Genomic DNA, 27,645 nt, shown 5'->3' with positions numbered 1-27,645 from the left:
GAACGGCGGCCACGCGGTGAGCCGGAGACGCCGGGCTCGGCCCCCACCCCCCGCCCGGACAGATTGTTTCCCCATCATCTGTCCACATGGGCGCACCGCATCACTATTGGTCCGCGCCCGCGGACGGTGCCTTGCCCTGGCCAATCAACCGCGTGTGCACGTGCATTCCTGCCGCTTCTGATTGGTCAGACCCTGCTGATCACGCTCTGTCCTCCTGCTCCCGGCCCGTGAGCAATTCCACCAATAAAATGACTCACTGGGTATTTTTCACCAATCAGCATGCAGCAGCTCTCAGGATTGACCAATGGGCGTGCGCCGGAGGAGGGCTATCCCGGCCCGGCTCCCATCTCAGTCAGGTTTGTTAAAGCGACAGGCTCCGCGGCCGCGCTGGTGTTTCACCGGTCACACCGTGGCCGCGGCGGCCCTCGGCGCCCGTGACAGCGGCGCCGCGGTGTTCACGACCCGGGCTCTGGGCCACTGCCGGGCTCCGCGGTCCCTTCCCTGCCCCCCGGCGGCGGGATGGGCGGCGAGGCGGGGTCCACGGCGGCCGCGGGTCTCGAGGGCCGCGTGAAGAGCCTGGGTCTTGTGTTCGAGGACGAGCGCAAGGGCTGCTACGCCGGCGGCGAGACGGTGGCCGGGCACGTGCTGCTGGAGGCGGCGGAGCCGGTGGCCGTCCGCGCGCTGCGCCTGGAGGCCCGGGGCCGAGCCACCGCCGCCTGGGGCCCGGGCTCCGCCGTCGGCGCAATCCCGGCCGCCGCCTCGGAGGTGGAGTACCTGGACGTGCGCCTGAGCCTGCGCGAGCCCCCGGCGGGTGAGCCCCGGAGGGGGGCAGGGGGAGGGAGGGAGGGGGAGGGATGCCCGACCTGGCAGGCGGGCCTGGGGAGGCTTCAGGAGCTGCGATCCCCCCCCCCCGCCATGGGGTCTTCAGGGCCTCAGGTAGGCCTAGGAGGTGCAACTCCCCCCATGGGGTCTTGATCCAGGGCCTCAGGTGGGCCTGGGAGGTGTGACCCCTCCCCCATGGGGTCTTGATCCAGGGTCTCAGGGTCTCAGGTGGGCCTGGGAGGTGCAACTCCCCCCATGGGGTCTTGATCCAGGGTCTCAGGTGGCCCTGGGGAGGTCTGACCTGGAAGTACAATCTCCTCCAACCCCCCAGGGTCAGAGATTCCCCAGTGACAAAACTCACACTTGCAGATCATGGAGAAGAACCGAGGTGGAGGAGGCCAGGGCTTCTTAACCTGGGAGTCTTGACCTTGGTTGGGCTTGCTGAGGGCTCAGGGACCACCGCCCCCCCCCACCACCAAGGGAAATGGGCTGTTGCCACGGTAACCAGTGATTAGACCCCCAGGTGCCCAGCCTGGAATCCACAGAAGGCTTTCTTAGTGGATGATGTCTTCGCAGCCACTCAGGTCCTGGATAGAGGGAAGTGAGCGCTTTGGTCATTGAAAGGAACTGTTTCTAGAAAGGCCATCACACTTGGCTTCCTCTCTCTGGAGAGCTCGCTGGTCTGCCTCTCCCTCATGTTCTCTGTCCTTTTGCATCTCTTCCTCCTGCCCAAAAAAAAAAAAAAAAAATGGCCTTTGAAGATAATGGCATCTGGATGACCCCTTCTGTTCACCCTTGTCAAAGGCAAAGGAAGAGCAGGCTTTTCTAGAAGGGTCCATGTGAGTGTCCTATTCCTTCCAGGCACAAAAATTCCCTTCGTCATGCAAATACCAACAACCATGAGTGACTTAGAATGATTTTTTTTTTCAAGGGAAACGCTTCAAACTGCTACCTTTCTAACACCTGAGCTGTCAAATACATTCCTTTGAAGAGCAGAGTGCGCCGTGTCTGTATGCTTCACCTTTGCTGTTTTATACAAACTAGGAACACATCTTTGTCTTAATTGCTGTTATGGAGAAGGAGATTTTCAGAGTTAAATCCTTAAAGTATGTATGTCTGTCATCTGAGTAATCTCAAAGTCAAAGTGAAGGAAACTCTCTTTGGACCCGCAGCTGTCTTTTGACTTGAGCACAGGTGCTAAGTGAAGTTGTTACCCGCCTTCCCAGTCTGGTCATCCCTGTGGTTTTCAGGATTCCCCGGGCTCCTTTCCCACAGTGGTAAGAGCCAAGGTGCTTTCAAGATGGCCGATTAATGAGAAGGACCACAGCAAAGAAGTAAATTGGTTTTTATCCAAGACTTTAGACTCTCTGAGCCCTTAACTGCTAAGTAAATAAGCATAAAATTAAATGCAGGTGAACCTATGATTAAAATTGCTTTGGTACAATCTGGGCTAACAGGTCGCTTTCTGATTAGCAAGTCAGATCTTGTGTTGGGTTTGTTTTTGTTTTCATTTGAATGGAGGAGTATTTAAACCTAGACAACCTAAAAATTCTGCTTGGTGTAGAATGTATTGTGATAAATATTTGTAATGGTACTCTTTTATTTAAACCAGAATCTCTCTTAGCTGAGGGACAGATAACCACCTCTCATATCTACAACTTGTAAGAAGTTAGCAACATAACATAGGCTGGGGTTTTCAGGGTCATTTAATGGCTGTCTAAATCACTAGAAAAAAAATTTTTAATTCAGGTTTCTAAAGTCAGGTGCTGGTGGATCACACCTATAATCCTAGCTACTCAGAAGGCTGAGATAGGAGAATCTTGGTTCAAAACCAGACCAGGCAGGAAAGTGTATGAGACTTTTAGTCTCCAATTAGCCACCAAAAGGCTGGAAGTAGAACTCTGGCTCAAGTGGTAGGTGCTGGCTTTGAGCAGATATGCTCACAGACAGCACCAGGCCCTGAGTTCAAGTTCTAGGACTGGCTCACACACCACACACACACACATTAGATTTCTAGGAATTGTGATCCTAGGATCTGTTTTCAAAAAACTCTCCCTAGATAATTCCTTGAATTATTCATCAAATCCAAGGCCTTGCTGCTGTTGTGTCTGAAATTTGTGGTTTTTATTGAGGAATTTTGATAGAAAGACAGGAAGACAAAACTAGAGACTCTGTCCAGTTCGTAGGTGCCAAGGGAAGTGTGACCTTGTACAAGCCCCTTACACTTCGAGAACACAGTTTAGTTTTTGAGCCTCTATCTTCTAGATCCCATCATCCTGAAGCCTTTAATTATGAGCCTGGCTATAAGATGAGGAATGGAGTCGCTCTGTAGTCCTCAGACTACATGAGAGGGGAATCAGAAACCAGCATGGAGTTCTAGTGCCTATTCATTAAAAATAACAAGACGCACTGAACACCAGCAGCTCACGCCTGTCATCCTAGATACTCAGGAGGCTGAGATCTGAGGTTCATAGTTCCAAGCCAATCCAGACAGACAAATCCAAGAGACACTCTATCTCCCATGAGCCACCAACAACACGTGGTGGTGTGGCTTAAGTGGTAAAGCACCAGCTTAACAAAATGCTGAAGAGACAGCTCCCAGGCCCTGAATTCAGGTCCAGGACTGGCACAAAACAAATAGTAATTTAAAAAGGGAGAAACAAACAAACAAAAGTTTCTAGTCCTATAACCAGTAGTTCCTCATTTTCTTACTTTTGTTTTGCTGGGTTTCGGGAAGGTGGTTAAAAGTCTCATCTTCAGTGAGGTCGTTACTGCGCTGAGTGCTTTCCTCAATGGCGGCACATCTTCCCCTTTCCCTTTCTCCCTCCCACAGTTCTGCTGTCTGCTCACCTGCTGTGCATCCTCACCTGGTGCTGTTCCTTCATCTGCGCCCTGCTCCATTCCCCTTCTCAGGTCCTCAGGGCGCCAGGCCCAACCATGTTCACCAGTGGCGGGGGGGGGGGGGGGGGGTGCTCTAGCCCTGCACAGCTTTTCCTTAGTACCACTGGGTAGTCTCCTTTTCCCCCTGCTGGCCTGTGTGAAGGTTGTAGTTATTTGTCTCTCGATCAGCAAGGCCTGAAATCTAAGCCCCCTAAAAGTTGAACTGGGATAAAAACCCACATGGGCAGACGTTTCTGAGTACTTTGTCGTGCTCTGTCATCGGGTAATTACAGGTAACCCCACACACACACCCATGAGTGGGAGCCGCCTCGTTCACGGAGTGATAGAAAGCAGGGCAGGCGCAGCGTCGGTGCTGGGCACGTCTGCCGCAGCCCTTCTCCCTATCCTTCCATGTGACCTCATGTCCCAGGGCTCCCACGGCCTTTGGTCAGCCAGGTGCAACCTGTTGCCATGCAGAGGGACTTTGCGCTTGCCTGCTGGAAGTGGCAGGTGGAGCTGGCCGGGTTCCTGTGTCCCTGTCTGATAAAAGAACAAGGAGAAAACAGCAGGTGTAAGGCCCCACATCACTAGCCACTCCAATCCCACGTCACCAGTGATTTCGGCCCCCCAGAAAATACTGACATGAATGTGTACAGGAGAGAGAGAGAGAGAGAAGAAAGATGTTCATTTCAGTGTGAGGTGACCGAAGCAGATCTCAAAGCTTGCTGGCTGTGCCATCTTTTCTCCAGGGTGACCCCACGCGCGTGCGTGGTGAGGAAGCCTGGTGTTCCGTCTGCGCGTGAAATACACCCGCCTTTACAGGTCTCGCCGCACAGTCCCCTTCCCAGCTCCGGAAGCCATGGAGTCCGCTTCTGGGTCTGAGTCCAGCAGGCTGCGTGTGCGGACGTGGGCTCCCGTGGAGCCCATGTTTACCCACTGCCCACCCACATCCTGGGCTCTCAGCCTTTCCCAGTCAGCACCCAGGCAGGAAGAGAAATCCCACATTCCTCCCCACACCCCCCACTGAAAACCCAACTCTGTCTTCCCGGGGGGCTACAAGGTAGATGCTTCCCTCTCGTCTTGTTGTCTTGGATATCTGCTATCGCAGACGCTACTTACAATGAGAGTATTATTCATAAATCTCTACCCACAGAATACATAGTGGTAAGCCAGGTACAGGTGGCTCATGCCTATGGTCCCAGCTACTCAGGAGGCTGAGGTCTGAGGATCATGGTTCAGAGCCAACCTGGGCAGGGAAGTCCCTGAGACTCATCTCCAATGAACCACCAGCACACCGGAAGTGGCGCTGTGGATCAAAGTGGTAGAGCGCTAGCCTTGAGCAAAAGAAGCTCCTAGACAGTTCCCAGGCTGTGAGTTCAAGTGTGTAGTGATGTACCCAAAATAAATCTAACCTTTGCTAATTAGTTTTAGGTCCAGTTACTATTTCATGTGAGTAGAATAGCATAACATCTGTGTACCTGTGTAGATATATAGACAGACAGATGTATGTGATGTATTCACATGGTCTGAGCATGTCTGTTGAGTAGTTAGAGTTAAGTCATCACTTGTGTAATTAGTCTTTGAGAATGGACATGTGTGTGTACACAATGCATGTTTCTACGGATGCATACATCTGTGCATACCTGTGTGTTCCTTGGCAAACCAGATTCAAATCTAATTCTCTAAATCTGTTTATGAATGTGCAGATTATAAACAGCTAATCACCTTTAAAAATATAATTCAAGTTGCCCAAACCCTTGTAAAATAAATAAAAAATAAGAATAAAATGCTGTCTCTCTTGTAGGTGAAGGCATCATTTTATTACAGCCTGGGAAACATGAATTTCCATTTCGCTTCCAGCTTCCATCTGAGTAAGTGGCTGTGTAGAATCCCGCTCTTCCCTGCTCTTCCCTGCCCTTGCGTGGTCCAGCCCAGGTCTTTTGACCCAGAAGTCTGCTTGCTCAGCCCGCGTCCGCCCACCCTCCCTTCCACTGCCCCATTACTCTTGCGTTTCTCAACCCAAGCTAACTCTTGGAAGCGGGCATTCCTTGGCACTGGTAAACTGGAAGAGAAACTCACAAGTGAATGTCTGTGGTTTCTTTCAGATCATTGGTCACGTCGTTTACTGGGAAGTACGGGAGTATCCGGTACTGCGTGACTGCAGTCTTGGAAAGACCCCGGGTGCCAGACCAGAGCGTGAGGCGTGAGCTCCACGTTGTCAGTCACGTTAACGTCAACACACCAGCTTTGTTGGTAAGTTCTTCCCTTTTTCCTCCCTTCTTTTCTCTTTTCCTTTGAATAGTTGGTAATCTCCGTGGAGCAGTTTCGTGGTCCTCCGTCCTTTGTCACTTTCCGATGGCTTAGAAAAATAAATCGGTGAAAGAATGCCATACAGGTATTCACCATAAATATATGAGTCTAGGTTAAGCAAATTACAAACCTGTGTGTGTTAATACTATTGATTATGTCCCGGCTGTTCAAGGCTTTCTTTTGCCAAAAAGTTAACCCAGGCTTGAAATGCATTAATAAGGCATAATAACAATAATGTACCCACCAAGAATCCTTCCCCCATTCATGGCACTGTGGTGTTCTCAACTCCTCAATAATAGCAGGTTGAGGGACCGTAATTATGGAAGAGTATTAATGGCGCTCCGCCTGCTATTGAAGCCCAGGCCATTATGTGCCTCGTCTCTCCAACACGCGTGTCATTTTCTAGCATTAAGTGAGCGCGCGCAGCTGTGGAGCACAGCCCAGAACTGCTCTCTCTTAGCATTGCCTTATGACAGATTGGGTCACATGAAAGCACTGAGCTTGTAATCACCACCAGCAATATGGTAGGCCCATAGGAAAGATCAGCCTATACATAACCGCAGAGCAGGCAGGAGGGGAGCCAATGAGCTGGATTCTTTTATCTAAACCCAATTTATCAAGATAATATAAAATTATACCTTGTACTTTCACCATCCTTAGTGGCTCAGACCCAAGGGTTCTTCATTTAAATATGAATGAGTTGGGGTTTGTTGTTTTGTTTCGTTTTTACTTCAGAGAAAACATTGAGATAATTTCAACTTTCCGACATGATAGGCTGTGACAAAGATGTTTTTTAGTGTCAGATGTTTCTTTTTTCTTACTGGTGTTTTAAAGGAAAATGCTCTCTGTGAATGGTCATTTAATCCTTATTGTCTCAAGCAAAAAAAATGAAATTAGTTCACCTTTGGATAAAAGATAGCCAGTGCACCATGGGCGTATGGTCTCTTGTGCTAAAATCAGCACAGAGACGTCACCAGCCTTTAACCAGGACCACAGCACCCTCTCAGAGTCCCCTATGAAAACTTGAGGGTTAGAGATGTATAAAAGTCTTCATGCTTGTTAGGCAAAATTACTTAAGTACTCTATCCCCAGAGAAATCCATGTGTATTCTTTACGAAGTTCTTTCTATAAATAAAGAGACGGAGATGACAAGAAACTGGTTTCGTGGCAAGTTGGTGGTGTACGATATGTGTGAGCGGAGGATCTTAAATCTCAGGACATTTCCTTGAATACTAGGAATGGAATCGGCTCCCAGTCGTGGGGTTCCATGTGTTCATAGCCTGTTCACAGCTTCTAACTTGCTTTGTGACACTAAATGTAGAGATCTCTGCCTGATGATACCTTTGGAAGAAATGAGGGAAAAAGCTGTTTGCTTAGTCCACATACTAATGGCCAAACAAATACAACATCCTGATTAGTGATTTTATATCATTTCTCCTTTCACCTGGTGTATACATAAAGACTTAACAGTCTGTCCCATTTGTAGATAAAGCAACAGCCTTTACATTTTTTAAGAGAAGGTGTATAATTTCCTACAGTAACTTCCGGAAGAAAAGGATGCTCTCACTCCAATTTGGATCTGGAAATCCACCCCGCTCCCTAAGTAGAAAATGAGTTTAGCACAGCATATTACAGACACCCATTTTCCTTGGCAGCTGCCACATGAGAATAAGAAAAGCTGATGTTTCTATAAAGAAAGGCAAAATTGTAAGTTCTATGATTTCTTTAGAATGGTTTAATTAAGGTCATTTTATCTGAATTTTTTTCAAGACCCCCGTATTGAAAACTCAAGAGAAAATGGTTGGCTGTTGGTTTTTCACCTCTGGTCCAGTCTCGCTAAGTGCCAAAATTGAAAGGAAGGGATACTGTAACGGTAAGCGACCGCGGGAACAGCATCCTGAAACATGGCTGGTCTTAAGTGGCTTGTAAAGGGCAGCTTTTATCATGTGTCAAGTACACTGGCGTTGAAAACAATGTATAATAAAGTTTTGTGTTGAATCGTAAGCGATATATTTTTAGCTAGATGAGGAAGTATCAATAAAATGCCTGGCATTTCTGACCTTGGTTCCATTCCATCAGTACCAAAGAGCAAACCTGGCACAGGGAGGGAATGCCAGCAGCTCATTTTAATCTTGGAGAAGAATGCCCAGAGGTAAGTTGTTCATGGGACAACTATTGCATTATGAAAGGACTTTGGGCATTCTGATTCCATGCTGGCTTGAGGGGGACAGAGAAATGGGTCCTGAATGTAGAACCCTCACAACTTCCATGACACTGTCAGGAGAGGTATCAGTTATGAAGGCCTCTTTCCTACAATGGATTTGCTCCCTGATCCTGGCTTCTCACTGGAAGTGAATGTGATGTGAAATATTATATTGTAATGTTGTAAAACTTGCCCACTCTACCCATTGTTTTAGTTATACCTATGCCTTAACACTATTAATTCCTTAAAAGCAAATGTTTTGAGCCCCTGTTGGAAAGATTTTTAATCTGATAGGCACTTTCTTTCTTTGTACCAGTCATGGCTCTTGAACTCAAGGCCTGAACACTGACCTTGAGCTTTTCTGCACAAGGCTACTGCTCTACCACTTGAGCCACAGCTTCACTTCTGGCTTTTTGGGGTGGTTAATTGGACATTAGAGTCTCTCACATGCTTTCTTGGCTTCAAACTGCAACCCTCAGATCTCAGCCTCCTGAGTAGGTGGGATTACAGTTCTGAGCCCCTAGTACCCAGCTTGTTAGTGATCTGTTATACTTCACAGTACTGAACCATCTATTTGCACACTTTATCTTCATTTGTATGCCATTGGTCATCTGGAGTTGGTAGTATTTTTACACTAGAAAGTGAGCGGTGGCATCATTGGAGAATGCTATCTACCACATGCTGCCACGCATTTTTCCTCATCCGCCTCGAGTTTGCAATGTAAGTGTTCCATCAAGACTTCTCAGTCTGCTAAGGAAGTTCTGGAATGGGCCGCTGTCCTTGGTCACGGCCCCTCCCGTTTCCCAGAGCACTTCCCGTAAGCCGCTGTGAGCCCCTGTGGTCTGTTCTCTCCAGGAGAGGCGATCCCCATCTACGCGGAAATCGAGAACTGCTCCTCCCGTCTCATTGTCCCCAAGGCAGCTATTTTCCAAACCCAGACCTACTTGGCGAGTGGGAAAACGAAGACCGTGCGCCACATGGTCGCCAACGTGCGAGGAAACCACATTGCTTCGGGGAGCACGGACACGTGGAACGGGAAGACCCTGAAGATCCCGCCCGTCACGCCCTCCATCCTGGACTGCTGCATCATCCGCGTGGACTACTCCTTAGCCGTAAGCAGGGCCGCCCGAGGCCTGCGGGGGCATCCTCTGCAGGGATGCCCAGGGGCAGTGTCCGCTCAGGAGTCACTACGGAGATCCAGATGCTTTCGGGGTGCCTGTTACCTCAAACAGAGACTTTGGGGGGGGGTTGTTAGGAACTTTTCTTCTCGTGCCAGTCCCGAAGCTTTGAACTCAGAACCTGGGCGCTGCCTCTGAGCCTTTTCACTCAAGGCTGGCACTCTACCGCTTGAACCACGGCTCCTCTCCTGGCTTTTTGGTGGTTCGTTTTATCGCCTGCTCCTCAGATCTCAGCCTCCTGAGTAGCTAGGATCACAGGCATGAGCCACCAGCGCCCACTTAGTTTGCAGTTATTATTCTGGCGAAGCCCGTGAAGGCCGCAGATGGCGGCGACAGGATTGTTCCGTTTGTTCTGTTCTGCATTTCTGTGTAGTTGGGACAGTTTATATTTGTTCCCGGGTGGGGTAGTAGGCGAGCAAGGCGTTTTTGTGTGTGTAGGAAAAGAGACGTGAACTTCCCATGAGGTTTCACTTAACTAACCTACCCCCCTCTTCTTTTTTACTTGTTGACATCTTAGGTATACATTCACATCCCTGGTGCTAAAAAGCTGATGCTCGAGCTGCCGCTGGTGATCGGTACAATCCCCTACAGCGGCTTCGGCAGCAGGAACTCCAGCGTGGCCAGCCAGTTCAGTATGGACATGAGCTGGCTGACCCTCACCCTGCCCGAGCAGCCCGAAGGTAAAGCGTCTTCGCAGGTCGCGTCGCACCCACCCCCCACCCCACCCCACCCCACCCCACCCCACCCCACCCCACCCCACCGCTCGCTGGGGACAAGTGAGGCACATAATACGCTCCTCATCCTTTCAACGGCCCCAACTCTCCTGCCTCTCCACCCACTGAGCAGTCATAAAGCGTCCTCAGAAGGGATCTTGAAGGTTTGATTGATCCACAGCTCACATCTGCTAACACACCCACCAGGAAAGTGTACGTGTCCCCACCCCACTGAGTCACAGTAACACCATGAAGAACAGACAAAACACAAGCAGACAATGCTAAGAATTTTTCCAGAGCCACCGCTCCATGACATTTGGTTTGTCGAGACTATAGAACAGGCATCTCTGATAGAATGTCAGCCACGTACCCGTGGCTCACACCCGTAAGCTTAGCTTCTCAGGAAGCTGAAATCTGAGGATCGAAGTTCAAAGCCAAGCCCAGACATCTCCAGTTAGCCAGCAAAAAGCCGGAAGTAGAGCTATAGCTCAAATGGTGGAGGGCTAGACTTACGCAAAAAAGCTAAGGGATAGCACCCAGACCCTGGAGTTCAAGCCCTATTGCTACCCCCCCACCCCCCCGCCGCCACACACACAGAATAGAATAGAATAGAATAGAATAGAATAGAATAGAATAGAATGCAACACAACACAGTATATTAAATGTCAGTAGTAATAGAATGAAAGCAGAATCAAATTTTGTGTAACGGGCAGGGACAAGTTCCTTTTATGTGTCTTCTGTTCAGCTAGATTTCTTGTTCCTGTAAGTGTTCAGAAAGCGGCATGTTCCTTCACGCCTAGATTCTCAGCTCTGACTCCAATTCTGTTGCAGCCCCGCCCAATTACGCAGACGTGGTATCAGAGGAGGAATTCTCCAGACACGTTCCCCCATACCCGCAGCCTCCGGACTGCCAGGGAGACACCTGCTACCCGAGGTTTGCCTGCATTCAAGAATTCCGCTTCCAGCCTCCACCTCTTTATTCGGAGGTAAGTGGAGCCAGCTCGAGTGCGCTGCCCTCTGTGTGGCGGGCCTGCGACTAGAGGAAGAGGTATGCAGACTGGGTTGTTACTCTGATGGATTCACCTGGTTTCCGGCATTGTCCTTTTGGGATCCTTGGCACACATGACCAGGAAATGCCAGCGTCTCTCTGGGCAGACTCGGAGCAGCTTAGCTTGGGGATACCATAGAAGAAAGGGAGAATGGAATCAGTGGATTTTCCTTTTTTCCCAGACATGGGGATATAGTCTAAATTCTCCATCCTCCTGCTTTAGGCTGTTGAGTGCCGGGATTATGCACTACAGTGTCTTTACAGGTCATTATAGGAGTCACTACAGGGATGCACTACAGTGCTCATTACAAGCCTTTCTTTCCCTTTTCCTCCTGTAGGTTGACCCACACCCAAGCGAGGCAGAGGAGAGTCAGCCTGTTTCCTTCATTCTCTAGACCTCCTCCAGGCCTCCCCTTGGCCTCGCCAAGACTGCCCCCCGCCTCTCTCTTTGCTGTGCGGGAGGCCAAGGAGGGAAGGCCAACTTAAGAATATAAAAGATCACCAAGGAAGAAGGCAATAGAAGTTAAAGACTACGAGAACTTTCTAGTGGGCCCACAGAAGGGTCTGCACATGTGTAGAGGATGGTGCTGTGGCTCCCATTCGGGGATGAAGAGTCAGAGAAGGTTCTGGAAGTGTTGGTGGTGATAGAGCAGGTGAAGGAGTGCCGTGCTGGGGAGAGGAGGGAATCTGTGAGGAGTGGACACGCCTTCACCAGGGAGCCTCACAGCAGACCGGACGTGCGTGTGAGCCGCGTGACCCGTGGCAGGCTGGGACGAGGCTCCGTTGGGGGGTGAGTGTGAATTAACGCGTGAATGAGAAGGTGACCCACCATCAATACAAAGTGAGACCCTCACGTTGCCAGCGCTTCCTGATTCCTTACCACAGTTCACGAACTCGAGCAAGGACTGAACTTTCCACAATGTTCTTTCTTGACACCATAATGGTTCTCACTCCTGGAGAGAGAGGTTGACAGTGCCCTTTACAAATTGGCTCAACAGTATTACGAAACCCAGACAGGGTTCCTTGGGAGGCCCGCCCCTTCAAATCCCAAAGATGGATTTCAGCCAGGCGCTGGTGGTTCAAGCAGCTCTTGGGAGGCTGAGACCTGAGGATCAGTCAGGGTTTGCGAAGCCTGCCCAGGTAGGAAAGTCCGTGAGACTCTTATCTCTAGTTATCCACCAAAATGCTCAAGTGGCAGAGCACCAGACTTGAGGGAAAAGAGCTGAGGGACTACACCCAAGGCCCTAAGTTCAGTCCTTGCTACGGGAACAAAAGAGTAACAAGAAAGTGTGTTCCGAGGAAGGCTGCCAGTTTGTTTCTTTTTTTTTTTAATCACCTTTAGAAATTTCCACCCGGTTATATGCTTGATTTTCCTCATCTTTTATTTACCTAAGGGAACTTGTTTTTTGGGGGGGGGCAGGGGGGACAAAAGGTTATAGCCTCAGGATGCCTTGATAACTGCACACATACACAAAGAAAAAAGAAAACACTTCACCTACCTCTAGTGGGTTATCAGATGTGTTCTTAAATCTGGGCTTGATGAGCCTTTTTTTGGAGTTTCTGTGATTTACAGTAGCAGATTCCTCTTACCTGTCACTAAACCTGAAACTACACCCAGGTGAAAAACCCAAATCTCGCATCCAGTGGAAGGAAAAGAACGTGTGAATTGCTAGGGGTATTTGAGGACGATTGCAAAAACTCAGAAGAGGGTAGGAATGGCATTTTTGAAACTTAATTCCTGCCGTGAGGGGAATTAAGGAGACCAATGGCACTTGGTGACTTGCACTTTGCTACTCCAGGCCTCTAGCAAGTCCTATTTAAGCTGTGATTTATTTATTATTGTTGTTTTGGTGCAATATTTTGTTGTCATCAAACCTCAGGATCTTCAACTGGATTGTGTCACTACTGGAAGGTTCCACAGTGCTTTAACTGTCCACCCACCCACTCCCTGCTCACGACCACGGGCTCGCTTGCTTTTCCCTGGTCTCTTGGGTCCAGACATTCAAGTGCAGGGAGGTCAGCGATCCCCATGGTAGAGATTTTGGGATCAGCCAGATCCTAAGGGTTTCTTCTAGAACCCTGGTGCTGCCCATTCAGAATATTGTAACTCACTCCGCAGAGTGACTCACTTCCAATTAGTATGCTCCCTTAGGAAGAACTTCTCCCACAGTTAAATTTTGTATTTCAAACTCAGTTGGCCAACAATCAGGGAAAATGTTTTTTTTACACTCATTAGATAAAATGTGTATGTTTCCTTCTCTGAATGTAATTGTCAGCTCTGAAGTTGCCATGTAAAAGATCACAATGCCAAACTTGTCAATACTGACGATGGTACTAGAATTGTCCCACAACTTCATTCCTTGATTTTTTTTTTCTATTTTGTTACTGTGTGTCTGTCTGTCTGTCTGTCTGTCTGTCTGTCTGTCTGTCTGTCTGTCTTTAAGCAGGTATGTGTATTTAAGTGCTTTCTAAACAGTTTTATTTTTACTGTAGGGAAGACCTTCAGCAGTTTATTGACTTGTCGGGCTGTAGTTTATGCACGGTGTCAAAAGTGTCTTTTTCTAGGAAACCCAAAACAAAGGGAAAAGCACAACTGGTGTGTGAACAGAGAACATTTATATATCTGGTTCCCTGTAGAAAAGCCACAGTTGGGTAGAGTCCTTCTTTCAGCTTGCTTTGATCCCTTGGGGAGACAAGTCACAAAATCCTCCACTTGAAGCAAAGCTAACTTTGCAGCCTTTCCAGGGAACAGCTCATGGGCATGGCCATAGTGATCGCATGGGAAGCATCTTAAATGGAATACTTTAATCAAGTTATTTGGTGAATGCAGAAAACTACATTTTGGGAACAGAGCAAACCTATGAATGAAGATAAAAATTTAGGCTTTTTTTTTGCTTGCTTAATCCCCTCTTGGTTTAGTTTGGATTAGAAAAAAATTTAAGTGACCTTGGAATTTTCTTTTCAATGCAAAAATTTTGCCACTGAAAGTGTGCAGTTTTGCTTTGTTTTGTTGGGCACAAAAGCTATTTCCTTCCCTGGGTAAAATTTTATTTTGCACAATAAGTGACTTAGTAGACAGGGTTAGGTTTTTGATAAGTTAGAACCATGAAAACTTTTTTTTTATTAAAAAATGTAACAATTTAGCCCCCAGGGAAAAAAAATAAAGATTGTATTTTGTATTCTTGTTTGAACCCCATGGGTTCCTTTTGTTAATAAAATGATTATGCCAATGCTGTGAGTTGCTTTTGTGAGTTTTGTTATTGTGTTTGCTTGAAAGATGGCTTCATAGCACTGAGGACTAAGAAACAGTGAAGTGCTTTGCAGATAGCTTGTATGTGTGTCTATGTCTTGAGAAAATTCACACACAGCACCAGAACTCAAAGCAAAGGGTTTTTACAGTGGACTCAGTTTCCCAAGGTAATTTAGTTTTTAGCATTCCATGAAGAAAAATCAGTATCATGGAACAACTTGACAATAAGGACGCTAGACTCTGTTGATTATTGAGACAGAACGAGAGAGTGCTATCTCCATTTATGTCCAAATAATAGCCACACCAACTTCCTGAGTTTCAGTGTTCCCTTGGGCAGCAATTCAGCAAACATGAGCGATCAGAGACAAGTCTGACCCTAGAACCTCAGCTAAACACTCAAATTCTAGGTTAGCTTTTCCCGTTGTGAATGTAGGAGATGGGGTTACTTAATAAAAGTTGGCATCCTCACAACACTGAACTATCCATCTTGAAGTAAATATTCAGGTCAAGTTTATAAGTTTGCATTACAGTTTCTAGAGTTTATTCTGGAAATTTGTGGATTTAGAATGAACTTGTAGACTACCAAGCAACTAGGGCAAAGCCCCTGATTACCAGAGAGGATAGGAGACCCCAGACGGGCCGGACCCGAGCTCTGGGCCTGAATTCAAGGCCTGGGCTTGAATCTCCTGCAGTTGGAAACATTCATTGCTCTCAATCGCTTCACACATGCGCTGCGTCGGCCTCAGCTTCTGTCTCCAACCCTCCTCTCCCCAGAGGTCGCCAGACTTGAGTAAATTGCTTCCTAAGTACATTTAATTAGTAGCTGAATACTTTCTCCAACACACATCTAAGACCTTGATAGGCCGAAATAATTACAAGGTCCCAAGGAGTTTTGAAAGTAACACAGCTACTTCTCCACCCACCAGTCTCCCCCAGTGTTGAGACTGTGCGTTGAGACTGTAGGGTGGTAGAAACTCCGGGACGTGGGTATGGGATAACCCATGACTATATGCACGCATTTGTGCTGTCTGTGTGTGTGGAATATATGAAATGCCAGCACATGTACGGGTTCATTGTAATTGCCATGGAATACCATCACAAATGGCTGCCCTCGCAGCCATGGCTTCCTTCCCTTCATGCCCCACGTTTTCTATCTCTATGTAGTGTCATTTAGGAATGGGAAAGCCTGGCTAGTCAGGGCTGAGATCCAAGGATCATGGTTCAAAGCCCCCCAGGTGGGAAAGTCTGTGAGACTCTTATCTCCAATCAACCACCAAAAGGGCAGAAATGGAAAGCAGTAGAGCTCATGTATTGAGCTAAAAATCTCAAAAGACAGCTACCAGAATTGGCACACGCGACACACACACACACACACACACACACACACACAGATGCCATTTTCTTCATTTCATCTACATCTTGTACATGCAGACCTGAGTCTAGTTCAGCTAAGACTGTAAAGTGTTCTCACAAAAGGAAGAAATGGGTTCCAATGTCCGTAAGAACTTGCTGGAAGACGCTATGTCAAAAAACCAACTTTACAATTTAGGCACGGGGCAGGGATGGGGGGAGTAGTTGTGGAGGTGGGGAGGGATGGGATGGTAGGGGAAAAACAAAGCAGGAGGCAACAATGCTGGATAGGAAATGCACTAATTACCTTGCTCATATAACCGTAACCCCTCTGTACAATAAAATAAATAAAACGTATTTTAAAAAACGTATTAAAAAAAAAAACTTGCTGGAAGAGAAACTATTTTCCAACATCTTTTTTACAAGTCTGCCCCCAAGATAGTAGAAAACTGGTAGAGCAGGACCGAGAATGATTACATGAAAAAAGGGGAAAGCAACAGATGCCAAGAATTTAGCTTTAAAAAAAAAATTACTGCATGGAGTAAAAGTAAAGATCTTTAGTGGTTACAAAAAAGAAGACGACGAAGAACAAGCCGGGCACTGGTGGCTCACACCTGTAATCCTAGCTATTCAGGAGACTGAGACCTGAGGATCACAGATCAAAACCAGCCCCAGCAGGAAAGTCCGTGAAACTCTTATCTCCAATAAACCACCAGAAAACCGGAAGTGATGCTGTGGCTCAAGTGGTAGAGTGCTCACCTTGAGCTCAAGACCTCAGGGACAGCCCAGGCCCAGAGTTCATCCAACAAAAAACAAACAAAAAAGACATTCTAGATCAAAGCCGTGATTGTAATACAAAGAAACCACACAGGTAGCATTTGTTCTCTGCAGATAGGAACTCATTTGATCATAGTTGAAGACGATCTTCCTGTATATTGACGTTGTCTTCTCATTTTAGATGCCAGAATCTACATTGTCTGTGCATTGAGTAATCCACACACTTGAGTTCTATTTGTCTTAGCCATCTATCACTGCAAAGCTTTGGACTTACCTGTCCTGGTTTACTGAGCAACTCAAATAAGCCATAGATATGCATTATCTATGGTTAATTAGCTCCAAAACAGTACATATGAACCTGTATACACACACATATGCACAGAATACATGTAACTACATATACATGCTTACACGAATACGCATATACACATACATGCAGAAGCTGATTGAAGGCTTCACTCCAGGGGCAAGAAAACACACTAACATTGTTTATCTGCCTTGGATCAGCAAGGAGAGCATTTTTTATGTCAACTACTAGAGTGTGGATTTTGGGTAAATGGCTGACATATTGGTGGGCAATTGTCAGACAGCAATAATAATTTATTCAATGCAATAATTACATGTCTCACACGCCCGTTGAATGACAGATGCATTAGGAAACCAAAAGTCAAACCTTAATATCGAGCCATGAACATCCCGGCCATAACTGAGAGGGGACTGGAAGCTCACACAGAAGAAAGCCAAATGAAGGTTGGCTGTTGGAACGCTTCGCTATCAATCCACTTACGGAGGGCCCAAGGGGGCCAAGATTACGGAGAGATCACATCACATTGGGTAGAACAACCCAATGTTTTGCCTGAATTCAACCAAATTGGAGAAGCATGTAGAGTCTGGACATGCATACACATCAGAAGAGTGTGATTTATAATTTTTTTAGGCTATTCTTTCTTTAATCCTCCTTCGGAGAGGATAAAGATTGCTGATAAACCTCTTAAGAGAAGCCATATCTACTGAGGTGATTTAAAAGCAAATCTCTGTGTGTGAGATTTCATCCTCTAGCCAGCCATCTGGGCCTCTTACATAAGGATGGAGACCCGGGAAAACCCTCCAGCAAATCCCTCCCTTCATCTTATCTGGCATAACAAGATACCCACGACCTGATGGCAGAAGATAACTTGTCTCCAATGTCTGTGGATGAGAACACCACAGCTGTTCCTCTCCAGGAGTGGCAAGATCGTATTCTTTTTCTTTTCCTTTCCAAAAAATAATGAATCTCACAGAAACCTTTTTATACCATCATTCCGGAATCATCTTCCCCAAGACAGAACAATAATGCCCTTTGCCAATGGGAAGATGTTTGGAGATCAGATTGTCTTAGACTTATTCTAGAACACTGCGAAGACGTCTCAGAGGAAGAGCTGGAAAACCAGTTTTCCTACAGGGAGCCAATACATCAACCTTCTCTTACATTTTGTTTTCTTTTCCAGTCATAGGGCTTGAACTCAGGGCCTGGGTGCTGTACCTGAGCTCTTTGGCTCAAGGTTAGAGCTCTGCCACTTTGAGCCACATTTTAAACCACTTCTGGTTTTCTGGTGGTTCACTGGAGTTAAGCGTCCCATGGACTTTCCCTGCCCGGGATGACTTTGAACCACGATACTCAGATCTCAGCCTCTGAGTAGCTAGGATGACAGGTATGAGCCACTGGTGCCCGGGTCTCTACAGCCTTTCCTAGACAAAAATTCTGGGTCTTTGGACCTTCAGCCCTAGCCTGACAGGTTCAAGGGCAAGCAGCACCTTCAATGATTCCAAGCTAGCTGCTGGGGAGGCTGGATTGGGTCCAGTCCCTGCCAGAGTGAATGACCACATACTTTGCTCAGGCATTGGCTTTCTCTGGCTGTGTCGTGACTTCCAAATAGTACTGGGAACATACTGGTGGGTGAGGCTTTCCATGGAGACTGAGGTCCAGAAGCTGAACTTCAACACCAGGGACAATCCCCAAGAGAGGACAGCACTAGAAACTCCTTAAATGCATAAATGAATCAAAAATGGATCCCATTTGCAAGAATGAGGATCTCATAGATCATATTCAGTCATCCAAAGGAAATTGTCAGCCGTGCCTGTATTCCTAGCTACTCTGGAGGCTGAGATCTGAAGACTGAAGTTCAAAGCCAGCCTGGGCAGAAAAGTCTATGAGACTCTTATCTCCAGTGAACCAGCAAAAAGCCAGAAGTGGAGTTGTGGCTCAAGGGAGGGAACACTAGCCTTGAACAAAGCCCAGGGACAACACACACACACACACACACACATACACACACACACACACACACACACACGGAAGCTGTCTTTTTAGTGCACACAGATTGTGTTGTTGTTGTTGTTTTCATTTTTCATTTGCTCCTATCTTTTGTGAAGGAAGTTGAAGCATGAAGACTCAAATAGCTCCAGGCTCTCTGGTACACATCTATAATCCCAGCTACTCCAGAGATGCAGAGATCTGAACGTGTGGGAGAGAAGCGAGCAGGAAATCCTGGGGGCCTGAAGGCTGATCTAAAGAAGATAGTCACGTCTGACATGCACTAACCTACGCATATCCTACCTGACCTGGCGTTCCCAGGTACCCTCAGCTGTGCCAGGGAGGTGGCCACCCCTTGCAAAATAGCACTCAAGCTGGGGTGAGGCTCGGCGTTAAGAGGGTCTTACAGTGCTTGTCTAGCATGTGTGAGGCCCTGGGTTCAAGAGGAGGAAGAGGAGGAGGGGAGGGAGGGAGAGAGGGAGGGAGGGAGGGGGGGAGGAAGGAAGGAAAGAAGGGAGGAAGGGAGGAAGGGAGGGAGGAAGAGGACAAAGAGGAGGAGGAGGGGGAGGAGGAGGAGGGGGAGGAGAAGGAGGAAGAGGAGGAGGAGGAGGAGGAAGCGCAGCCTCTTCACCCAAGGCCTCCTTCTCCCAATGACTTCAGGAAGGCTCCACAGGCAGCATGCCCTCTAACCCATGTTGTCTACAAAGCACAGGCTGTGATGAGGGTTTAGCAAAGTGAAGAGTGAAGAACACAGTTCATTTCATTCTGTGATTTGCTAAAACACACACAAAAAAGGCTGCTTTGTCCCCGCCCCGCAGCCTAGTGATCAGAGACGCTGCTGCTTTTGCTTTTCTGTGTGGATCTGTCTGTCTGTCCATCTTGGGTGGGATGCGGGACGCGGTGTGCAACCTTGGAAGTGGGCTGCTGCCAGGAATCAGGTGACCCCTCAGAATCGCCACCTCTCGGAGGACTAAAGCGCCAGGTCGGGCTAAATCTGTCTTCCCCGGGTCCTCTCACCTTAGGGTGCATCTTCCTGGCCCCCCGGGAGGTCCCCAAATAATTTCCAAACAATGGTGTCTAGGCTCAGGGATCAGCTGAGGCTCCATCTACTTCCTGATGGGCAGAAGTGATAGAAAAGTAGAATGATTACAGAAGGGCCCTAACACAGAGGGACAGAGAGGGAAAGAGGGAGAAGCAGAGGGGGAGAGGGGCAGAGTGAGATAGAGGGGAGGAGGGACACACACACACACACACACACACACACACACACACACACACAGCCTCCCAATCCCAGGCACCCCAGGGCAGGGCAGGGAATTGGAGCACGCCAGGCCAGCATTAGAGACTGTGGACAAGAACAGAGAATTGGCATCTCCTACTAGAGAAGAGAACCATCTGAGCGATGAACCCACGGCCTGGACACAGCAGGTCTGGACGAGGTAGTAACAGCCTTGCCCAGGCCACAGAACCCACGGCCTGGACACAGCAGGTCTGGAGGAGGTAGTAACAGCCTTGCCCAGGCCACAGAAGGGAACCATTTGGGTGTCAGCTGCAAGAAAATGGGCGCAGAGTTACCCCTCTCCTTACCCAGGCTGCTTTCCAACTCCACCTTGAGTCTCAGTGACATTTCCATAGCTATGTCCCAGAGTTCAAACCCATGGCTGGCCAAGACTGTTAGAAATGCAGCATATCCATATAATATTATATATATATATATATATATATATATATATATATATATATATATATAAAGAGTTTCATTATGTCATCAATGACCAGTGATTCTTCTGCCTCAACCTCCTAAGTAGCTGGGACTATAGGAGTACACCATTAGGCCTGGCCTGTAAACTCTGCCCTATCTCCCTTTCACCTATTCACGTGGCATTGTAAGGCTCCATCTCTAAAATAAGATTTTCCTATTTTACAAAAAAAGAAGCCTCCATGTGTGCTTAGTACAGAAGCTCACAAGTCTGGGGAATTTTTATAGTTATTACAGAGAGAGACAAGCAAGCATCAATTCTGCGTGTTTCCATTAACACAGACTGGCAATTAAGGCTTTTGGTTCAAAAGCCTTCAAACGTTTGTATACCCATTTGCACGTCGAAATGGTTCTGTATAACAGTCAAGCAGGTGGTTAACTATATGTATATTAAATTCATAGAGAAACTGGTAATTTTCAATTATAATTGTCAATTCACAGTTTACATGATAAGAATTTTTTGAATAGACCCATTAGCTGATTTAGTTAGCCAGGGTTTTTTTTTTTTTTTATAAATCATAGTTTATTTGCTTCTCCCACTAAAAAGAGAAATTTTCAGTATTCTCTCATGAATCAATAAATATTTACTTTGGTCTTTATTCTATTCAAATGCCAAGGTTGACAAAGGATGAAATATCACTGGCTTTTCTTAAACAGCTGTTTGCATGCAGCTGTTTTATTAGTTGTTTTGTTTAGTATTATTACTCAGATAATGACTGAAAAGTTTTTATTCATTGGCTATTAATTTGTTTTTTATATATATAAATAAAGTCAAAATAGGGCTTTAGTGCCATTGCTTGTAATTTTACAATGGATCGTACTTTCCTGGTAATACATTTTGACAATAGAAACTTCGAAGCCAATCAAAAGCCGGGCCACTTTTCTAAATGATATCCTTTAGAGCAAAACTCAGAAATATATAGCACTGACTGGCACCTCATAAAATTTGATGATTTTGTTACTGTGGATCATATTTCTTTTTCCTAGGCAACAGAAGTAATTTAAAAGCCTCTCATTTGGTTTTTTACAGCTCACGAGGTAATACAAGGCAGCAGAGCTGGAGAGCAATGGGCTGGCAGAGAGACACACGGACTGCCATTCTGAGAAACACCATCAGAATTCTCAACCTTTGTCCTTTCCCCAGATCTCTTCTTGGATGTCTCCCTTCATAAAATGATCAAGCAAAGTTCAGCAAAATAGAACACCAGGAATTGGATACTCAGAAGGGGTGGGGTAGGGTCAAGAGGCAAGGATGGATGAAGACGAGAATAAGGCCGAGAATGCAATCGAGAATTCAATGTGTATCCCATGAAATTAAGAAGAGGGAGGGAAGAGAGGAATGGAGGAGAGGAATGGGTGAGGAAGCTGAACGGGGTGACACTGATCAAGATATATTGTCTTCATAAGCAGTTCAAAGGCAAGTCCTTTGTACAATTAAAGACAAGATAAATTGGTAGATACAGAGATAGATAAATATAGATAAGCAAGCGAGGATGACAGAAGGGGCGACATTCATCAAGCTGTGTTGTACTCACAAAACGACATGGTGAAATGAAACCCCTTTGAACAACTACTTGAATGTAATTTTTTTTCAAAAAAGATTTAAAAATGACATCAAAAATAAAATGATCAAGCACGCACTTTTCGGTCATGTCAGGAGCGTTTCTGGAGACGTTTCCAGGGACTGAACCACTTGAACCACACCTTCCTTACCCAGTGTTTTTTGGTTGGTTATTTGGAGATAAGAGTCTCACAGATCTTCCTGCCCTGGGTTGGCTTTGAACCACAGTCCTCAGAGCTTGGCCTCCCGAGTAGCTAGGATGACAGACAGAGATTTAAATCCCACCAAATCACGGGATGTCTAGGCGGGGATCCCAGGAACCTCTCCTCCTTTTCCCCATTGACAATCCGATTTGGCAATAGATAATCTCTTAAAACTCCTTACATCGCCCCCAGGGACCTGTCCTTGAGACACGGGCGGACGCCTGAGTCAGGCTGCGTGAATGTTCTAGTACTGTGGCACTGACAGGTAGGCAATCAGATGACTCACTGGGCAGTGGAGTGATGTCAGCTCCCCGGGTCTCAGCTGGGTGGTGGTCATCCATAATTGGGAGTCAGCCACGAGGAAAGGTCTCTGGGCTTGCCTGGCGAGAAATCCCTCCCTGGGAGAAATCCAGAGAGGGCTAGAGAGGAGGCAAGGCCTCAGCCACCCCCTCCAGGCCCCGCAGAGACCACTGGTGGGGACAGGGGAGCTCTTTGGGAAGGATCGCCCTCCGCAGCAGCTGCCACCCACCCCTGACCCTCGTTCCTTTGATTTCAAGCCACATACGTGGAAAAATGGAGACTCGGAATGTGTGCCACTATGTTTGCCTAGAACGGTGAGCCTCTCTTCCTCAACCATCTTCTCGGTCCATTGCTCTCTTCTAGGAATTCACACAATGAGCACTTTGGGGAAAAGATGTCCGCGTGCTTTCCAACTTCTCTCTGCTTGTTTTGTTCATCATTTACAACAGTTTCTATCTCCAGATCTTCCTGTCTGTGGTTACTGGATTTCAAGCTTTGGGGTTTTTTTGTTTGTTTTTGTTCTCTCTCTGGGACAGCACACAAACATTGTTAAGTGGGTCATCTAAGGACTTCAGTCCCTTCACATATAATTATGAAAGGTAAACAGAGATCTTTCGCAATGAGAGGAACCCGAGTGGAGTCAGGAGATGAAACTTCCCATTGGGAAAGCCTCAAACAAGCTAAACAGAGAAATAACTCCTACGACACGCAGTAACACTGTGTGGAGCAGAAACCTGAATTCCAGTTGAGAAAAATAGAGAGATCTGTGTGCTTCTAGTATTCTGTCTTTAGGCTCGGCGTGGGTAGGGGTTGGGGATGAATTCTGTAGTCAGGTTGGGAAAACAAAACATGCTCGGGGCTCTAGATTTCAGATCTTAGAGTTTGTAGGTGAGGCTCGTGGCTGGAGAATGTGGATCTTGTGACTCATGGACCTCTTCTGTGACTTGCTCTTAAGTTTAAAAGTTAACATTGGAGAGGTGCATTGGGGACTCATACCTGTGATCCTAGATACTCAGGAGGCTGAATTCTGAGCATGGTGGTTGAAAGCCAAGCGGAGCAGGAACATCTGTGAGACTTCTATCTCCAATTAATCACCAAAAAGCCAAAAGTGGAGTTGCGGGTCAATGGTAGAACACTAGTGTCCTAAAAGCTCAGGGATAGCAACTAGGCCCTGAGTTCAAGCCCCAGGACCAGCACCAAACAAACAAACAAAAAGTTTACATTGGAACTGAGTGTGATCTCTGGTGGTACCTAAAAACAGTTCAGAGTTTCCCTACAGCTAGACAGAAATGTCAAAAAGCTGCTTATTTACTGCACATGGGCACTGTCTGATTTCAAGTCCTACTGCAACCAGTATGGTCCTGGGTGGAAAGTTAAGCATTCGCTCTTTGCTTTACAATTTACAGAAATCACCCAACATGTACTGTGTTTCTTGTGGTCTCACTTATGAAGTTCCGAGAAACATACATATGACCTACCTTCCTTCCCTTGACCGCCGAGTATTTTAATAGGGTGCCACCTTTTAACCTTTACTTGTAGGGTTTTTGTTTTGGTTGAAGGTAATCGTTTTACTGTACATGATAAGTCTTGTGTCAGCTGAAGTAAATGTACTCTCTGATAGTCACATTATTATATTTTAAAATCAGTATCACATCAATTTATTAAAAATCAGTATCAAGAGTCGGGTGCTGTTGGCTAATGCCTAATTCTAGCTATTCAGGATGCTGAGATTTGAGGATCGAGGTTCAAAGCCAGCCCAGGCAGGAAAGTCCATGAGACTCTTATCTCCAACAAATCACCAGAAAACCAGAAGTGGCTCTGTGGCTCAAGTGATAAGAGCGCTAGCCTTGAAGAGCTAAGGGACAGTGCCCAGGCCCAGAGTTCAAGCCCCATGACTGACAAAAAAAAAAAAAAAAAAAAAAATCAGTATCACCTGCAACTGCTGGGGATTTCAGTTCAAAAAGCCAGCCTGGGCAGGAAACTAAGCCTATGAGACCCTCAACTCCCGTTGACTAGCAAAAAGCTGGAAATGGAGGAATGGCTCCAGCAGTAGAGCACCAGCCTCTGTGCACAGATTGCTCTGCAAGCCATCGCTTGGAACATGATCTTTAGGAGCAGATTCCAAAGGATGCATAAGGAATTACGGGATGGATGGCTGCCTGGGGAGAAGCTCCTTTTTGATGGTTTCAGTGGCGCTGGCTTTCATTTCTCATTACTCACCTGATTTGGGCACTACCCGGTGACTGGCTCTTTATAAAAGCTTCAAAGCAGAGGACACGCCAGCCTGCTGGATTGTTCCAGGGCAAGCTCTCCTGGGAGTTCCCCCCCCCCCGAAATGCTCTGCGTGCCGGTGGCAGGGCTGGGTTCGTGGGAAGTTTGCCATTCCACAGGCTGGCAAGAAGGCCAGGCCATATGCCTGGAACAGGTTGAGAAGTGGTGTGCTGACATCCGTCCCAGAATAGACACCCGTTTGCCAATCTCTACCAACTTCTGCCTCATTCGTCGCCCATTTCCACCTAACCTATTCGCTCCAGGAAGGATAATAGAATTTAACGGGCAACTGCTCCGTCTGGGTTGAGCTAAACGAGGGCCGCGCACTGGGAGGCAGGGATGTAAGACTTACAATGACACCCCAAAGGGAGGTGGTTTGGGAAATGCCCTTAGGAAAGGGCCATCTCCACCAGAAGTGGCTCCCCGTATTTTATCTCTAACTCTCTGATTGCAAAGCGAGGTCTTTCCAACAGAACTGCGGGAGGAAATTTCTAAGCACAGTACCACCAATTGTGTCTCCCCTTCAGACTCCTAAACTCTCATTCTGAGATCCTCTCTCCTCAGTTTACCTCAGAACGTGACTGTATTTGGGCATGCAGTCTTTCAAAAGGGCACAAGAAAATAACTCATCTGGGGCTTTAAATTATGTTGGGCCTTAATCCAGTATGCCTGGAATCATCAGCAGAGGAAATTTGGACACAAACGTGAAGAAGGCTGGCAGTGTATGAAGCAAAGAGAAGACTCAGGGAAAACCAAACCCCGTGAACAATGTCATCTCCGGCTTCTATCTTACAGACCTGTGGAAAAAAACCATGTGGCTATTGGTTATGGCAGATCTAATTAGTATAATACCTATTGTAAATGAGATTGTTTTGGTGGATGTTTTTGTTCTGCTTTGTATGTGGGTGCTGGGGCTTAAACTTACAACTCTCATCAACTTTTTCATTCATGGCTGGCTCTCTACCACTTGAGCCACGCTTCCACTCTGGTATTTCTATAGTTATGTGTGAGACGGAGTTCTCTTGGGCCTTTTGGGCTCAGCCTCCACTGGCTTTGACTCTCAATCCTCCAGATCCTCAGTCCTCAGGAGCAGGGATAGCAGGGGTGAGCCCCCCCAGGCCCAATGACAGATGGCATATCTGAGTGCTAAAAATTAAGTGCTTCCTCTTCAGCAAGTACAAGGCCCTGATTTCAAACCCCAATACTACTATTTATAGAATCTACACCAAGAATCATTTCTTCTCAGAGAGGGCACAGGGGGAAGCAAGCTACAAATATTTGCCAAGTTAAATCCTTCCAGGTTTTAAGGGAAAAGACACAATGAACACAGTCACCCACAAACCACACAGATACCCCAGAGATTATCTATCCATCCATTTATCTATCTATCCATCAACCTATATGTATGTATATATAATGTGTGCATGTATATATGCATATGTGTCTGTATATGTTTATTTGCTTATTATTTATCTATTTATTTCTGTCTGTGCTGGGATTTGAACTCAGCACACCTCATGCTTTCTCAGCAAAGATGCTCCACTGGTGCTTTACCATTCAGGCCATGCCTCCACCATAGCTTTTTCCTGTTTGTTGCTGTTGTTTTTGGAGATGGAGTTTCACAGGTTTTTCTGCCCAAGATGATCATGGAAAAGCAATCCTGTGGGTTTCATTTACTAGGATTATAGGTGTGAGCTACCAGCATCCAGCAGTGTCTCTGTGGGGTGGGGTGTGCATATGGTGTGTGTGTGTGTGTGTGTGTAGTGTGTGTTGAGAATGTGTCTATATGGTATGTGGTGTGCACACAGCACATGTCTATAGGGTGATATACACACACATATGGTGTGTATGTGTGGTGTATGGTGTGTAGAGAATATATAGTGTGTGGTACTATGTGGTACATGTAGTATGTTTCATGTGTGTGTTGTGAAGACCATGTGTGTGTGTATGTAGAATGTGTTTGCATAGTGTGTGATGTGTATATGCTATGTGGTATGTGTGTGTGTGTAGAATGTGTTTGCATAGTGTGTGATGTGTATATGCTATGTGGTATGTGTGTGTGTGTGTGTGTGTAGAATGTGTTTGCATAGTGTGTGGTGTGTATATGCTATGTGGTGTGTGTGTGTGTAGAATATGTTTGCATGGTGTGTGGTGTGTATATGCTATGTGGTATGTGTGTGTGTGTGTGTAGAATGTGTTTGCATAGTGTGTGGTGTGTATATGCTATGTGGTGTGTGTGTAGAATATGTTTGCATGGTGTGTGGTGTGTATATGCTATGTGGTGTGTGTGTGTGTGTGTGTGTGTGTAGAATGTGTTTGCATAGTGTGTGGTGTGTATATGCTATGTGGTGTGTGTGTAGTATGTTTGCATAGTGTGTGGTGTGTATATGCTATGTGGTGTGTGTGTGTGTGTGTGTGTAGAATGTGTTTGCATAGTGTGTGGTGTGTATATGCTATGTGGTGTGTGTGTAGAATGTGTGTGCATAGTGTGTGGTGTGTATATGCTATGTGGTGTGTGTGTGTGTAGCATGTGTTTGCATAGTGTGTGGTGTGTATATGCTATGTGGTGTGTGTGTGTGTGTTTAGTGTGGCTGGGTAGCGTGTGCCTTTCCCGGCATGGTCGTTAGCTGTGGGGTCAGATGCTGCAGGTGTGGCTTCTGGCTGCTCTGGGCATCCTCCAGCTGGCAGGGGGCAAGGTGTGCTGTTCACACCCAGAAACGGTCTATG

General features: G+C 46.7%; 1 protein-coding gene across 1 annotated transcript; it reads left to right on the top strand.

The window, feature by feature from the left end:
• The first annotated feature begins 334 nt into the window (after nucleotides 1-334).
• On the top strand, nucleotides 335-14,387 carry Arrdc4 (arrestin domain containing 4). The gene is made up of 8 exons (XM_070043173.1): nucleotides 335-811; nucleotides 5,507-5,573; nucleotides 5,808-5,955; nucleotides 7,783-7,885; nucleotides 9,071-9,327; nucleotides 9,911-10,073; nucleotides 10,938-11,092; nucleotides 11,493-14,387. Exons 1-8 carry the CDS (start codon nucleotides 520-522, stop codon nucleotides 11,547-11,549), a joined length of 1,242 nt encoding a protein of 413 aa, XP_069899274.1. The 5' UTR covers nucleotides 335-519; the 3' UTR covers nucleotides 11,550-14,387.
• Nucleotides 14,388-27,645: the final 13,258 nt, after the last annotated feature.

The sequence above is a fragment of the Dipodomys merriami genome, unplaced genomic scaffold (genome assembly GCF_024711535.1).
Source record: "Dipodomys merriami isolate MVZ:Mamm:240054 unplaced genomic scaffold, mDipMer1.0.p SCAF_33, whole genome shotgun sequence".
NCBI classification, from domain to species: domain Eukaryota; kingdom Metazoa; phylum Chordata; class Mammalia; order Rodentia; family Heteromyidae; genus Dipodomys; species Dipodomys merriami.
This window is presented reverse-complemented; position numbering and strand designations above follow the sequence as displayed.

Coding starts and splice junctions, on each gene's coding strand:
- Arrdc4 (XM_070043173.1), top strand. CDS start 520: ATGGGCGGCGAGGCGGGGTCCACGGCGGCCGCGGGTCTCGAGGGCCGC. Junction 812..5,506: donor CCTGCGCGAGCCCCCGGCGG/GTGAGCCCCGGA, acceptor TCTCTCTTGTAG/GTGAAGGCATCATTTTATTA. Junction 9,328..9,910: donor GCGTGGACTACTCCTTAGCC/GTAAGCAGGGCC, acceptor TTGACATCTTAG/GTATACATTCACATCCCTGG.